This window comes from Corvus moneduloides, chromosome 9 (genome assembly GCF_009650955.1).
Source record: "Corvus moneduloides isolate bCorMon1 chromosome 9, bCorMon1.pri, whole genome shotgun sequence".
Lineage (NCBI taxonomy): Eukaryota > Metazoa > Chordata > Aves > Passeriformes > Corvidae > Corvus > Corvus moneduloides.
In genome coordinates, this window is record NC_045484.1 from 26816478 (window position 1) to 26832680 (window position 16203).

The 16203-nt window shown below is 43.8% G+C and overlaps 2 protein-coding genes across 8 annotated transcripts in view; one reads left to right on the plus strand and one right to left on the minus strand.

The window, feature by feature from the left end:
- Positions 1–8622, plus strand: part of ZFYVE9 (zinc finger FYVE-type containing 9) — a 56103-nt gene extending 47481 nt beyond the window's left edge. For all 5 annotated transcript variants that reach the window (XM_032118683.1, XM_032118684.1, XM_032118682.1 and 2 more), the window contains 6 exons: positions 2706–2856; positions 3972–4052; positions 5442–5604; positions 6427–6532; positions 7426–7602; positions 8124–8622. In XM_032118683.1, the coding sequence (XP_031974574.1) occupies positions 2706–2856; positions 3972–4052; positions 5442–5604; positions 6427–6532; positions 7426–7602; positions 8124–8285 (840 nt within the window). In that variant the 3' untranslated portion in view covers positions 8286–8622. The remainder of the gene's footprint in view (positions 1–2705; positions 2857–3971; positions 4053–5441; positions 5605–6426; positions 6533–7425; positions 7603–8123) is intronic.
- Positions 8522–16203, minus strand: part of CC2D1B (coiled-coil and C2 domain containing 1B) — a 30365-nt gene continuing 22683 nt past the window's right edge. For all 3 annotated transcript variants that reach the window (XR_004241922.1, XM_032118686.1, XM_032118687.1), the window contains 4 exons: positions 15697–15796; positions 12865–12955; positions 12404–12534; positions 8522–11654 (listed from right to left, as the gene is read on the minus strand). Coding sequence is in view for 2 of the 3 variants with exons in the window: in XM_032118686.1 (XP_031974577.1) it covers positions 12415–12534; positions 12865–12955; positions 15697–15796 (311 nt within the window). In the remaining variant the exon portion in view is untranslated. The remainder of the gene's footprint in view (positions 11655–12403; positions 12535–12864; positions 12956–15696; positions 15797–16203) is intronic.

Consider the following 16203-nt stretch of genomic DNA (forward strand, 5'->3'; position numbering starts at 1 on the left):
AGGGAAAAATGCCTCAAAAGCAAATAGTAACTGCATGATGCACACAGCTTTTGGAAGTGAATGAGCCTGGCTGCACAGGAAGAATGCAGTTCCATTTAGTATTAATGAAACTCTTAAACTCTTTTTCTTTAGGTTTTTGAACTGTTTACATAAAGTGTCATATGTTTGATCTGAGCAAGTTGACAAACTTTACACTCAAGGTAAACTAGGAAGAAAAAATGCACTAGCTTTTCTCATCTATTGTGTGTTCCCACTCAAAGCATTTCATAGTATTTGTTGGATTGCTGATTATTTTATGTAAAAGTTTCCTCAACATTGAAATTTTATACTTAATTTCTGGTGTGAGAAAATCAGTCAGCATCTGTAGGAGTTAGTGCTGCTAACTAGAGAAAGCTGGGGGAGGAGGTATTTGAACAGTAATAAAAGGGAACAGTGGAGAAGGGGATTGATTTTGTGTTCTGTCTGAAGAGAAAGGCGGTACCTTGCTAGTTTGAAACCTGTCAGAGATGGGGTGACAGCAAACCTCCTGAGCAGAATTGTTTTTGTAAAAGTTCTTGTAAGGCCAGAGCAGAACGCAGCTTTATCTCAAGAGGGAATTTCCCTGCAAGAAGCATTTGAGTAAAATAAGTGAGAAAAAAGAAATTCATTGAAAAAAAAGTGTTCTTTCATGAGGTTTGAAAAAGATGAAATTGATGAAGCCAGAAGATAAAGGGTCTGTTAAAAGGTGCTTTAATTTTTGATGCAGTTGTGCCAGAATGGAAGAGGTCAGTGAGGTTTGAATGAATTCAGTCTGGAATAGCACAGATGATGCAGTTCAGTGTCAGCTGTGCCTGGTGTTTGCAAGGTGTCAGCTGCACTTGTGCCAGACGTGAACTGAGCAGGACTGAGAGGGAATTCCTGTGTCAGGGACGTAGCAAAACCTCTGTATTGTGCTTGGGTTCTCTTCCCAGTGTGATGCAAGGATTCAACTTTTTAAATGGAGAAAGTGGTATTTATTTAATGTATTGCTTGTGATTCATTTGAAAAGTTGAATTAATAGAAATTTTTTGTGAGTTTACTTTGAATTAAGATTCACAGATTCACAGAATAGTCTGAGCTGGAAGGGACCCACAAGGATCAATGAGTCCAACTCTTAAGTGAATGGCCCATACAGGGAGCAAACCCATGACCTTGGTGTTATCAGCACCCTGCTCTAACCACCTGAGCCAGTCTCAAGATGAATTACACCACAAGACCTTTACTTTTTTTCTCCATGCACAGCACCGTTTAATTAGAAAAGACTGTTACTCAAACTATGGAGAAAAACTCAAACTCATTTTAAATCTCATGCATGTACTAAATGGGGAGAATTTGGCCTGTGAATAACAAATCACACATTAATATATAGTTTTCTATTACATATTTTTGTCTTCAAAATTATTTAAATTTTCTACAGCTTAGAGGTCTCTAGTTGCCTGTTTAGTCCTTCAGCAAAGGTGACTGATTTCTTAATAATGTGCCTTCTAACCAAGCAGTTGCCACATCCAGTTGTTTCTTGTTGTGCTGAAGTCAACTGCTGGGCTCCACAAAGGTGCCTGTTCTGGAGCTAAAATCCAGTTTCTGGAGCACGACATGATCAACTGGATAATGAAAGACACTGTTGTCTGATGCAAAATCTTAATTAAGTTTCCTCCCCAAACATTACACCTGTGCACACTTGTCAATAGTGAGCATCAGTTAATGTTCCTGACACTGTAATTAAGGTTTTACGTCGGCCTGAGAGAGACAAATGTGTTGTGTGTAGCCTGCATGCTTAGCAGCTCCAGGAAGCAGAGGTGGGAGTGTGAGTGCTGTTAGGAGATGTCAAATAATTCCGCATTTTTCTGGGTTTTCACTGCGGGGGGATTTGTGTCATTTAATTTGACTTCTTTTATTTTAAGCAAACATGTCATTTTCGTGTTTGGAACAAATTCCTGAGTTGGGTGACTCCCTCAGTTTTCTTTTGGATCAAAAATCACCGAGTCTGAGCCTCCACAAAGACGAATAGTGAAGAGAAGAAAAGAAACTATATAATCAAGGCATGTAACTCAGTGTATGTTAGATGATAGTCAGCAGAACTGAAGGGCAGATGTGTCACAAACTTTTTTTGATCCTTTCTGGAGGCCTCCTTTGCAGAGAAAGAAAATTCTTTTGGATGTCTGTGATTCGGATCTTTTTAAAAAGTCTTAAATTGGGAACATTGATCCCAGTTTCAGCAGCTCATGCAGATGAAGCACAGAGGCATTAAAGTTTTGGTGTCTGGTTGTGGCAGAACAGGATGAAATGGCCCCAGTCTGAGCACTCATGTGGCTGTGGAGGGGCATTTATGAATTATGTCATAAAAAACTGTAGTTGCCTAAACAGGCCAAGTATTTCCTCCCAGGGTTTTTATAATGGTATTTTCCTGTGTATTTTTAAAACCAGGTAGAGATAACAGCTTTTGCAACTTCTGTAGCTCAGCTATCCCTTATACCATTTATTTTAATTGCACAAAAGATGGCACTTTAAAGCATCCAGGCAGTAAAAGACCTGAACCCTCTTTCAAAAGCAGTTTATGGTTCTGAGTGCTAAAACCTGACCCACAATATGAGAACTTGAGAAGCTTCTGATTAAACTGCTCCAAGAACCACCTATTTATGGAAGTGCTTGATGAACTGGGCAGAAATGCTAAACCTTTGTGTTTGCAGATGATGAAAGCCATGAACAAATCCAACGAGCATGTGCTGGCAGGGGGAGCATGTTTCAACGAGAAGGCAGACTCGCATCTGGTGTGTGTGCAGAACGATGATGGCAACTACCAGACACAGGCCATCAGCATCCACAACCAGCCCAGGAAAGGTGAGGGGAGCCCTGGCTCCACTGCTTGGCCCCTGTGCTGCTGCCCCAGCTTTGTGGGGCTTTGTGAATAGGCCACAGCTGGGTTTTGCTGGGTTTCACCCAGTTTTTTTTAGAGAAAAATCAGTCTGACCACTGGTGTCCTTGAGTGGGCGGCTTTGTGCTGGAACTGGCTTAGGCAACACCTCTCCATTAATAATGAGAGCTGGCTTTGGCATTATTGCATGTGCAGGTGAGGTTGTGGTTGCCTGTGCTTGACCTACACTGTGTGAAAGAAAGACTAGATTCAGTAGGATAGAAAGTTAAATAGGAATAACCAACCACAGCAGCATTTTAATAATGCATCTTCAAGAAACTTCTCATGTTCACCTTAATTAGACCATCTAATTTCCAGGGTATATTTTTGTTACAGTAGGCTGAAAGGCTGCAGCAGCTGTGTGCTGAGAATTTAAATGTTGTGGGTTTGGGGACATTGCTGGCAAAGACATTTATACAATCTCCAAATGAGAACAAGACAGAGGCTGATGTGGATGTTTTGCAAGTATCACTGGTCACTCCAGCAAGTGGACTGGCATGGAATGTCACTCAGGACTGATGATCTTGTCTGATTTCTGTTAACTTCACCTATTGGATAAGAAGAGAGATTTCCAGCAGGAATTTCATGATGCTTAGTAGCCATTGAAGATAATTTCACTTTAGGTCAGATGGCTTTGAGCTGTGGCCTTGCCGGTGGGTTGGTGTTACAGTGTGATCCATAAACAGTTCACTCACAATCTGCCAGCTGTGTGGAAGATTTAGAAGTTAATTGTGTACTTGGTTACCCAAAATTAGCAATTCTGAAACTCAGAGGTGTGTAGGGCATGGAGAGGTGGAGTGATAAAATACAAGCATTCATTAACTTAAGACAAAAACTGTTGTCCAGTTTAGAAAATAACTGGGTGATTTGGCTTTGCATATCCAAGCTTATGATGTACAATACAGGCACCATAATTCCAAGCAGCATTTGTCCTGATTGAGGGTAATCACCTCTCTGGCTGATAGAGCTGTGGTACCTGATTCTTGGGTAAGGCATTACTTTTGACAAAAGCCTCACTAAATCTCTCCTGTTGTTGTTGCAGTGACTGGTGCCAGCTTCTTTGTGTTCAGTGGAGCTTTAAAATCCTCTTCAGGCTACCTTGCCAAATCCAGTATAGTAGAAGGTAAGAACTGAACTGCTTGCTGAAAACACACTTCTCTCTTTGCCCAGCTCAGCTCTGCAGCTAGCAGGGCCCTCTCTGCTCACATGGCTTGGGCCTTGGAGTCATGCTGCTGCTTCAGCTCTATCCTACTTCTTAGCAAAAGCCACCCTGTTCCCTTTAATGAGGAGGAATTTGTGCAGATGCTGCAAAACAGGGTCACAAGAAAGTGAGGGTAAGATACGAAATACTTGGCTTGGGAGCCTGTGATCAATTTACTGGTTTGGGTTGAATGAGGAAATCGTGAGCCTAAGAAATATGGAATGTATCCACCAACCACCAGAGGAAGCCCTGCTAAACTTCCTCTGCTACCAGATAGCTCTGCAGTGTGCAAGGGTATGAATGTGCATTGTTTATGTGCTTGTATGTGGGCAGATGAGAACATGACAGGTTGAGAGCACTGAGCTGGTATCTCTCGGATTTGGTTTGTTGTTGTATCACAGAAATAGCTGCTGATGGTGTACTCTGGGCTGGAAGCTGTTAGTGCCTGCTAGCTGAATGGCACAACTGTGCAGTCAGGTGCCTGCAGCTGTGACAGTGCAGGCAGCAGTGGTGTAGGAGTGCTCCTGCCCTCAGTGGTGAGGGATGCCAGGTGCCCATATGAGCAGTCAGTTGGCAGAGCCCCGCAGGTGAACAGGAGCTCCTTGTGCTGCACCAGCTCCAGGCTCACAGCTCTGAGCGTGCAGCCATGGGTGGGGTCCCCAGGCTGACAGGCAGCCCACTGCTACCAGAGCATGCAGGTCATTGTGCCATTTCCTGTGCCTGAACTGGTGGTTAGGGTAAGACAGAGGCACAGGAGGACTCAGTCTCTACATGGGGAAGTGTTTCGGTCCTGTTATTTTTGCCACAACTGAGCTTGACTCAAAGTGGTGCTGAGTTAACGTCTGGACTGGATAACTTGGAGGCCTTTTCAGCCTTAATTCTGTGAATCCAAATTCTGTATCTTTTGCCACTACTTCTGCACTGACTTCTCAAATACTGTCACTGCTGGAGTGCTGCTTCCAGAGCCAACAGAGGAGATGGCTGAATGAAGCAGGGTCATGCAAGGTTTCTGAGGGTGGCCTGGGGCAGGTGACAAGTTGTGAGGCAAACTCATGGCGACTTTGCCACAGCTGACTTCACCTGGGAGCTGCCTTTCCTCTTACTGTTGCGTTTTCTCTCATCAGCACTCAGCAGGTCTGCCTTTTAGCAATATGAGTGTTCAGAAATGGTCTGACAGAGCACTGCTACCCATGATGCTTAAAATGAGCATTTAACTTCTGTTGCAAACAGAGGAAGGATGTTTATTGTTTTCTCTATAGGCTCTGTTTGGTGTGGCTTATCTTGGCTTAAGAGGATTTCTTGGTTCCCTAGATGGAGTGATGGTCCAGATAACTGCTGAGAACATGGACTCTTTGAGACAGGCCTTGAGAGAGATGAAAGACTTCACCATCACCTGTGGCAAAGTAGATGCTGAAGACCCTCAGGAACACGTTCATATTCAGTGGGTAGAAGATGATAAAAACTTTAATAAGGGGTAAGTAAAGGAGCAGTCATTTGATGTTGGTGCCTGTTAAAATTTTTAATTGATCTTGTAAGGTGTGTGAGTCTTCAAGTCAATAGGAATTAAAATTCTGTGCCTCTATTTTGAGTGGTAAGATGCAATTAATTGTAATGAAAATGGAATTGAGATACCAGAGCTTTGGCATCAATTTAGAAAACTGGCAATGCTATGGATTGTTTTTGCATTGCCAATATCCAGTTATTGGAAACCACTAATCTGTCTCCAACTGTCAGTGCTGAACCCTGCACACTGTGGTCACTTTAAGCACCAACAGAGCAGTTTGCATTAAGTAGAGCTAGAAACAAAATTGCTGAACGTCAACAGTACCTTTAGACACTTGATAGTTAAGCCAAAAGAAAGGTGGACTTGGCAGCTTAAGTATTTATGGCAGTGAAGTGCTGTTGTGATGGATTCCATGTTTCAGGACTCAGCACGTAGAAAGAAGGATATTTCTGTAGTTTCAGGCTCTCCAGATCAATCTCAGGTTCTGCAATCAAGCCCTGGGCTGTGTAAGTTGTGTTTCAGGTATTGCTGGCCTACACTGAGTTTACAAATGAGCAAAAATCCAACCTGTATGAAACACCTTGTTACTCTATCAGAACCTTACAGGATCTCAGCTCTGCTGCAAAGCTTTGTTGAAAACCTTCAGCAAGGTCCTTCCTGCCCCTGCTTTGTGCATGTGACCCCTTTCAGGAACTGGTCTCTGATTCCAAGGTCATTCTCTTCTGCAGAGGGCTCTGTCCAGCTCAGTTCTTGTGCTGAGTCAGAGCTCACCCTTTTCTCTCCCTTTTGCAGCGTTGTGAGCCCTATTGATGGCAAATCCATGGAATCTATAACCAGCGTGAAGATATTCCATGGCTCCGAGTACAAGGCCAACGGGAAGGTCATCCGGTGGACAGAGGTGGGTTTGTGAGCCTGGCACTGGGGCTGGGACTGCAGCCAGGGCTGCACTCAGCACAGGAAAGCAGCAAATACTTCACCACGAGCCTGTGGTGCCTTCCTTACGGGCTGCTGGGCGGCATCCTGCAGGATAAAACATCCTGCACTGCTGCAATCGCAGCCCGCCAGGGTGTGCAGCACGGGGGGACCGCAGCAATGCTTGCTGTGTTACACACAGGAACAGTTGGTTTCATCTGCCTTTGGGTTAAAAGCTGCCTTTCCACATGGAGACAAATCTTAATATAAATTGTTTTCTAGAAATGTTATTTTGAGCCACTTTCTCTAAAATGTTGCATGTTAAAGTGCTGTGGCATAAATCACTCAGAAATTGCTTGCATGACTGATGTTGCCTGTGACTCTGCCAGCACACAAATGCTGATGTCAAAATATTTCTTTAAGTGTTTCACTTTGCCTGCTGAGGAGGAACCAAGTTCCTTACTCTGCAGCTTGGCACCCGTGTGCCCTTTTTTCCCAGGTCAGCTGGGCTCAATAGAGACAAGCTCAGTGACAACTGTAGCAGAGATCTTCACGCTTCTATTAAAAATGTAATTTTTCTGAACTTAACATCTGTTTAAAATCAGGTTTTTATTAAACACATATGCAATACATAGTGAATTTCCATAGCAAGGCTTTTGACCAGATCCAAGAGGTTTCAGAGGACTATTTAAATTTAAATCTTTCTTCTGATGTTTTATTTTTTCCTCCCTAAAGTGACTTGTCTTCAGGGGCTTTTGCTGCGCTTTCCTGAAGAGTTAGTTCTTAAGTCTTCATTTGTAAAAGTTTAAATGACATCTCAGTAACCTGAATTTTCTAGAAAAGCCAAGTGTTATGTCTCGTGTTGACTCTTCCCTTCAGGTGTTTTTTCTGGAAAATGATGAGCAACACAATGGTCTGAGTGACCCAGCTGATCACAGCAGACTGACTGAAAATGTGGCAAAGGCTTTCTGTCTGGCTCTGTGTCCTCATCTGAAACTGCTGAAAGAAGATGGAATGACTAAGCTGGGTCTGCGTGTTACACTGGACTCAGATCAAGTAAGTCTTCAAGAGTTTGGGTTTAACTGGAGGGGGTTGTTCTCTTATTCATTCCCCAAAATGGGAATACAGCACTTTAACCAGGAGAATGCTGAAGAAGTATGAGTATCAGATGCTAATCAGGTGGTGCTGGCTGTTGTTTGGTGTTTTGGGACATCTGTTAGAGCCAATGCCCAGCCTGAATTAGCACAGGCTTGACCCCCATATGGCACAAGCAGCACCTGCTCCATGCTCAGAGAAGACTCTAAATTGGCCTTTTTGCCAGCAATTAATGCTGTGTGAGGGTCCTGCTCATCCCAAGGAGCTGCTTTGACAAACCAGAAGAAAAAAGAGGCTCCTTTTGCCCAGGCAGCCACTGGGAACACAAGGACAAAGACAAGTGGAAAAGCTGCTTTAGTGCCTGCTTGATCCAGTTTAAGTGCCCAACTTCCCTGAGAGAGGCCACAGCTCCTTCCCCCTTCCTGTTCCCTGACTCACAGCCTCATGTCCTGTTCTTAAAACCCATTCTTTGTATTTTTTAGGTTGGTTATCAAGCTGGGAGCAATGGACAGCCACTGCCCTCTCAATACATGAATGACCTGGACAGTGCCTTAGTGCCAGTGATTCATGGAGGGGCCTGTCAGTTGAGTGAGGGGCCAGTCATAATGGAGCTCATCTTTTATATTCTGGAAAACATCTCATAAGAGGACTTCATTTTCTGTTCAGACCTGTTCCAGCAGCAGTTGTATCTGAATCATTTGCACTTTAAAACTGGAAAATTAAGCTTTTGTTAACACTACTGGGGAAGGGGGGGAGGGGGGGCGGGACAGTTGTTCCATAATTCTAAATCTTCTATGCATTGTCAACAACCAGAGGATCAGGGCAGCTTCTATACTACAACATGGCTATGCTATCCTTGCAGCTAATCCACTTCTGTTACTGTTTAGAAAAATGCTCATGTTTAAAGACTTACAGTCATGTACTCTCGATGCTCAAAGGGTGCAAAGATCACTGGGGCGTAAATAAAAAGTGAAATTCCAACCTTGTACTGTCTGTAGATGGACATGGGAGAAACAACAATCAAGACCTCCATTCTGACCTCATCCTAATGCCATTTGTGGTTACTCTGTAGACATTAAAAAGTAACGTTTACATTATTTTGACCAGATTATTGGTTGAAATACATTTGGAGAAGCCCTTGAGAGATAGGGAAAGATTCCCTAGCCATAACTCTGTTTGTCTGTGCGTCCAGAGGAGCAGGACAGGCATCTCTGACAGTTACTGAACTGCAGTTGTGTGTGTAATAGGCTAGTTTACTTTTCTCCTCCATTTACCACAAAAGTCCATCACTTGGGCAGGTTTCTGTGATCTCCTACAACTCTGCTATTCTGTACTTTGTTTACAAATCTGTCTGAAGCAGAGGAAAGATCAGCCCTAAAGTGCAGTTACATCTTGTTCCTTGTCCCCAGTAGGTCCTGCTTTTTAGAGGCAAGTCCCACCCAGGGCAGCTCTGTCCCCTCCCTGCTGTTTGCTGTAGTGTAATGCCAGTGTCATGTAACCCAAGCCAGCTTGCACTTCATATTGCAGCCCCATGTCCAAGCTTACCTGTGATACCAGTATAGAGTGGCTGTTCCTGCATGTTCTGCTGAAAAAGGCTTTGTGGTCAGTTCTGAACACGTGCACTCAGCCCAGTGCTCTTGATCTCACCTGAGAGGGCTTTGGTAAGGAAAGCAGCTGCTCATGTCTGCCAGGGCATTAAGAAGGTGGAATTGAGCATCAGCTAGAGGAAATGTGGTTCCATGTTCTTATTGTCTCCATGGAAAGCTGCTAACCAGTGGCAAGAGCTGTAAGCAGGAGAAGGGGTTTGGTTTGTTTAGCCATAGCAATGGAAAGCAGCTCTTTTGAGTCCCTCCCAGGATGAGGGGTGAATGTTTCTCCTCCTGTCTAGAATTAATTAACTTGGGAAGAGAGGTGCTAATTTACGGTGACCATTTGTGGTCTCAGACATTCCCTGCTGCTATCCATTCTGGGGGATGCAGCGGGGCCTGGCTGGGCTGTGCTCTGAGAGAGTAACACCAGTGGCCTTGCAAAGAGAAAGGGAAGTGCCAGGCCACTGTGAGACTGAGGCTCTGGTTTTTAACAAATCAACACCATTGGCTGGGCAGGGGAAAGGTAACTCCACAGAGTGATACATTTTATAGAAAGGCAGCCCAATGTCTGCACAGAGTGCACCTGGGAATAAATGGCTGCTGCTTTTCAAAAAACGAATGTTCCAATGTTCCAAGCACCACCCAGCCCTTGGAGAAGACAGGCCAGGGAACTGGGGCCAACTCCACAAACAAAAGCTGGCCAGCAGGAGGGAGCACACTACCACTTAAAAGGGTATTAGATCCAAGTGAAGCCTTACTCTGGCATTTGGGAGAAGGTGGGTGACTTAATGCAGCTCATTTAGTGGTTCCTGCTGGCCAAAGCAGGAGCTGTGACCCACCCTCTGCTCCTGCCGAGGTGCCTGTGCAGCCCAGCTGGACTGAGGCCACTTGATTCCCCTCTGCACACTGGTTCTGCACACTCTGGGACACAGCTCGGCACGACACGGTGTAGGCATCATTCCACAGCTGGAAGAGATTCCAGAAACTCGGTAATAATCTTCCTCCTAGAGCCTGCACTCCAGCTTTGCCACAGCAGCGGCTTTCCAGTTACTTTGGTTGCATTGTTACGCTTAATAATGCAGTAAAAGAGGTGAAAAATGTTTATCTTCTCTTCCTTTGCCCCAAAAGTCTTTTAGGTTTGGATTCTGTTTGTGCAAAACACTATCAACTGGTGACTGACATGTTTGCTTCAACCATAGCCTTTGAAATGACCTTAATTACCATGTTGTTAAGAAATGAGTACTTGTTTAGAAAAAAATTGTACTTTTAAAATTCAGTTAGTTAACACTGCAAAAAACTGCATATTATATTTTTATTTTCAACATGTAGTTTTGTATATTAAATTTATTGAAATTAAAAACTAAACACTGTATTGTCTTCATCTGCTCAGGAAGACAGAGGCAGTGCTGCCTGACCTGTCTGGACTCTGTTCTGTCTCCCAACCTGCCCATCCCTGGCACAGGCATATCCTCCCCTTGGAGATCCCTGGTTTCTGTTAGCTCACAGAGATTTAAAAACACAAACAGATTTAGTATCCTTTTCTGTATGCTGCTGATCAAAGAGCATTCCTGAAAATAAGTCATGATCCAGTTTTCTTAAAGGACAGAGTGACTATTTTCCCCATCACCTGGAAGAATTGTAAAAGCCTATTTTTGTAAAAATACAAGGAACATTTGGGAAGCAGCAGAGTCTAGTGTACTTTTTTCTTTCTTTTTTAAATTAAAACCCCAACACAATAAAGGATGAAGGCACAGCACCCTTCTGCGCTGGACAAGCAGTGCAGCAAGCACAGCACACAACTGGGAGCCAGAACAAAAACGGAGGTCTGTAAACACCAACCTGCTAAGGAGCCCTGTGGCCTTTCCTTCAGAAAGGGACAGCCCATGGAACCTCATGGGCCAAGGGTGTGCACAGAGGAGGGACTGGCACCCCTGAACTGCTGCCTGAGAGCTCTCGTCTGGTTTAGGAAACAAAAGAAGACCCCAACCCAAATAGGCCTGGATAGAACAGAAGAAGCAGTAGCAGACTGTTCACTGAACCACGCCGGCTGCTCAGACACTTGGGGAAAGGAATTCTGGTAAAGGTCTTACCTGTGACTTAACCAAAAAGCTCTGGCACTGCCTCAGGGAGGGGCTAAACCTTTCCCACAGCACTCTGCATAGTTAATGTAACATTCGTCCTGGTGCTACATTAGTAGTCCCACATTAAGGCAATTCTGTCTATTTTGGGTAGACCGGTCCCAAGCCCTGCAGCAGTGCATTCCCAGAGCCTCCCGTTTGCCTTGGAGTTATTAATAAGCACTATGGCTGTTATCAAAATAGACATTAGGTTCAGTAGTGCATTCGTTTAACATCTTTGGTGCTTGCAGCTTAGCAGCATCTTCCTGCCTTCGCTCAGCCCACGACTTCCAACATTCCCATGGATCTGGGGAAAACAACACAAACAAACCCATCAGAATTCCTTGCTGCAGTACAGAACAGATGTTCACAGTTCAAGGTGACATTATATGTAAAATGCTGACATGAAGGTTCTGGATGGGCAACTAGAAAAATCAACGGAGCAAAATTATTAAGCTCCAGTGATGGAAAATGTTTGGGCACAAGGCCAAGTTGTTATTTCAGGTATGGCCATCAAACGTGTCCCTCAGCCTGACTTAGAGCTCATGGGACCTCCTGACCTCCTTGGCTGGGAGGAAACCACCAAAACAGGCCCTTTGGTGCCTTTTGGAGACTCCTGTACTGAAATGAGACCTCAATCTCTACAATCTTAACACCATTTGGAAGCTAAGGTGTGGCAAACGGGTGATGTCACTCTGAAGCTGATAAGTATTTAACTGCCATTTATAAATGTTAGGTGAAACGATATGCTAAGGAAGACGGAGCACAGAGGCTTCAGGAGATGAAGCAAAGGAAGACAGATTATTTTCTAAATACTATTCTTAGTAAAGGTGACACCAGGAGCTGTCCCTGTATTTCAAGTGATTGTGAAACAGCTTCTTTTCTGTAACCTCATTTATGAAATGATGTCAACTCCCCACCACAAATATAAAGAGGAATGCTAGTGAAGCCAAAGCTGTGTAATTAGGTCAATGCCAACAAAGACATTATTCAAGCAGAGTTATCTGTAGCCCTGTCGAGCCCTGCCCAGACCACCTCTGGATGCAGCGTTCATACCTCAGACAGAACTAACGTTCAAGGACCAGCCAATTTTCTGTAACTATTTGAAGATCTTGACCACTGAGGGGCTCCCTGAGTCTCACTTTTACCTCCAGTTTCCCTCCAGTGGGCTTTCTGCCATCAAAAATCTGAAATAACCACAAAAAGAAGAGCAGTTAGGACAAATAAGGATTGTTAATGTTAAACTACAGAGATTCAGGCAACTGTGACTGCATTTGCCCATGGCCCAATGGTGACAGAGACCCCTGGAGGTGACTGCAGTGCTCAAAAGCACACAGGAGTATCAAAGCCAAGCACCTCCTCAGATTGGAGCTCAGCAGAGCAAGTCCCCCACAGCCCAGCCAGGTTATCAAACTCCCCTAATACAAAACTCGACTGTAGTCACACGTTTCTGTGATCCAAATACTCATCTCCCCTTTGGGAAATGTAGAAGAACACACCTCATCCTGAAAACGTACCTCGATGATCTCTCTAACTTCACATTCTGATTCCAGCTTATCCAGTTTCAAGTGTGCTGTCCCCACATGTTTGTCACTTCTGAAAAAGGACCTGTGCCAAAGAAGTGAAGAGGTAAGGATTGTCAGAACATTAAAGAGAAAACAGGCCCAGAGGTCATCACTATTTGCTCCATCTCCACATCCAGAGAGAGCTGGTCAGGACACGCTCCTGGAACCCTGCACACCACAGTGCCAGAGGCAAACTCTTAAAAACCAGACTAAAAGAACAAGATATGAAAGTACTCATTTGTTAATTATTCTTTTGCAACCAAGGTAAAGATGAGGACAGCAGTGAAGAAAATCAATTAAATCACCACTTGGAGTGGCAGCAGCTTCTGTCCCTGCCCAGGGTGACAGAGAAGGAGGGCCCAGTGGCCAGGACACTGCCATCCTCTGCTTGGGGCTGATGAATGGAACATGCTGAAGGAATTCCCAAGGAAGTTGCATCTCTCAGCAAAACAAACATTTCACAAGCACCTGCTGCTTTTGGCAAACTACTTTTAGGAGAAAGTCACATGAATCATTATGTTTCACTTTGATAAATCAAAACAATTTCAGTAAATAAGAACATTTCAGCTATTGTTTTGATTCACCTACATACTGGTAGTTTAAACAGTCAAAAACTGTAATTTCAGAATTTCCAGTCTGCTGGAATTAAACACAGAAGCATTTTTATCCTGTGAGGAAAACAAACAACTTCTTGCTGCAGGAAAACAAGCAACTTCTGCTGAACAGTTTAATCAGCAGTAAGTCAACCTTTACCTGAACAGAGACAGGTGTTACAACTCTTACCCAGACAACTCCTCCAAAAGGCAACAGCCAAGACTAAAACATCCTAATTACACAGAACTGTTCGGCTCAAAGCACAGGATTTCTTTGCCTGCATCCAAGCATCTCCCCGAAGCAGTCTCCAAAAGGTTTGATAAACAACTAAACTCTACAGAGTCTGGTGATAAGAAAGGTAACTTGGCCACACCTGCTGTGTTTTAGACAGGAAATTAAGATTTCAGAACCTTCTTTTTTTACCCACTCCATTTCATAAAAAACAAGCAACCAAACGGACAAATACAAAAGACCATCCCCCACAACCCCAAACCATCCACCCTTCTTCCTGTTGTCATTAAGAGATCCTAAGATATTATCAAGCAAGACTTGACATACACAATGGAAACTCCAAAGACTGTTAATGGAGCCTCACGATCTCATCATTGGTGGCAACAGGAAATTGAGACTTCATCAGTGAGACCACAGCAGACTCACAGAATCATTCAGGAAAGTTCAGAATTTCTTAGCTCACACGTTAGAATACCTCCTTTGCTTCACAAGCACCTTAAAATGAAGGATTATGTAATTGTACTGCAGTGTGTGGGGTACTTTGCTCATAAACTTCAGAGAATCAGCAATTCTTGCTGAATTTTTTAAAGCATTTTTCCATTCTATAACTCAAGAAACAATAAAGACTGGTTCATCCCTGCTCAGTTCCAGGGGGTAGCTGTGAAGACTGAGAACTTGCTCTAGGCTATGGCTTCAGAAACAGCTCTGGGGAAATCCCTTTTCATCTTCAGAAGCTTTTAGGACAGGGTCAAGAAGAGACTTTTCCTTTGGAAAAATGCATTGCTGGATTTTTACTTGAAAGTGGTGTTAAACTGAAGTTTAATATACGTGACCTGAAACGAGTCTCCTTTGCTCACTGAGCAAAAATAATTCTTGGGAGATGGTCATAGAGCTATCAGAGACCCCAAAGCTACAACATCCCAAAAACCATTCTGAAAGTATTATTGATTTGTAGTCTTAGAAAAGACAGGGATCAGACAGTCTTTAGAAAAGAGCGTGGGTCACTTCATCCTCTCCTTTCTCCTGAGATGGTTGGGAAAAGGTGCTAAAAAAACTCCATTTTAAGCAAATGTAAACACTTCACAGCTCTATGCAAAAGAGGGGGGGATCTTGAACACAGAGCAGTGGAGAAAAAGTGTAAGGAAATCAAATTTTGCTTCAACAGAGATGACCAAGGGATGATCTGGAGTAAAACAGTGGGACTTCAGCTCACAAACTGAAACATCTGCAACTTGAAAACCATCTCAGAAAACCTATGGATGATTTCTGCATGCCCCAGTAACAAAAACAAAGGAAAGGACAAAGAGCCACCATCCCATCACAGTCATGGATCACAACCAACCCAGAGATGAGGGAATACAGGCCCCTCCTATTTTGAATACATCAGTTAGGAGCCAGGACTGAGGATGATCTCCCTGAACTATCACTTGTTAACATTCATCTTGTGATCCTGCTCTCTGAGATGAGGGCCGTCTGTCTCTCTCAAGGCAGCTGCCAGCAGTGCTCAGGAAATATTGCATGACCCAATGAATGAATGTAAGTACAAAAACATAACTCTAGTTCTGCCATCATCTCTCACCTGCTTTACTGCTGTTCATATTTTGCTGCCACTTTACTTCATTATTCTACAGAGTTACTCCATAGAATATTTAAATTTCTAGTCCTGATGACTGAAACCCAACTGGGTAAGAATCAAAACAATTTGAAGTAAATCATTGCTTCCTCAGTCTCACCAATTCCTTTTAACACACTAATCCTCAACTGATCTGAATCAGCTTCACTGAACTTGTGCCTTTCTTCACCCCCACAGGGGAAGCTACAGAGCTTGGGCACATTTTGAAAGCTCTCAGACATGAGAACCAGACAACTCTCTAGTGCTGGTTTAGAGATTGTGCTTCATAAACTTCAGCTCCAACACACTTTTTCAGCTGTTAGGAGAGAAGCAGACTGTGGACTCACCCTTTGTGAAACACTTCAAATTTAATTCCTTTGGACCGAATCGCGCGTCGGAAGCCTCGGTGGTTCCGGTTGATGTTCAGCTTGAACAGCTGGTTGTACTCTGCAAGTGAAAAAAAAAGGAAAGAAAGCTGTGAGTCAAATGATGTGCAGTGCTCAATCCCATGCACCTACTCAGACCTCTTTTCTCTCAGTTTGGCCCATGTGTGAGACATGTCACAGCCACAGGAACTCCTCCTCAGGAGGGTCTTTCAGTCATTCCCAGGGTGTGTCCCTGTGCCACAGGTCATGTCACCCTCACCTTACAGGGACAGAAACCAAACTGCAGGAAAATCAAGTCATTGTGAAGTGACAGCAAGGTACTGGAGAGCTAAAACTAGAGAGTTTAGGTCTTTCAGCAAGTAATCAGCGTTTGTGGCTAAGAAAACAGGTACAAAATATTAAAGAAAAAGCAGAGTATGGCTGGAATGACTGGGAAGGGGTGTTTTGGATAATGGAGTTAATACTGGT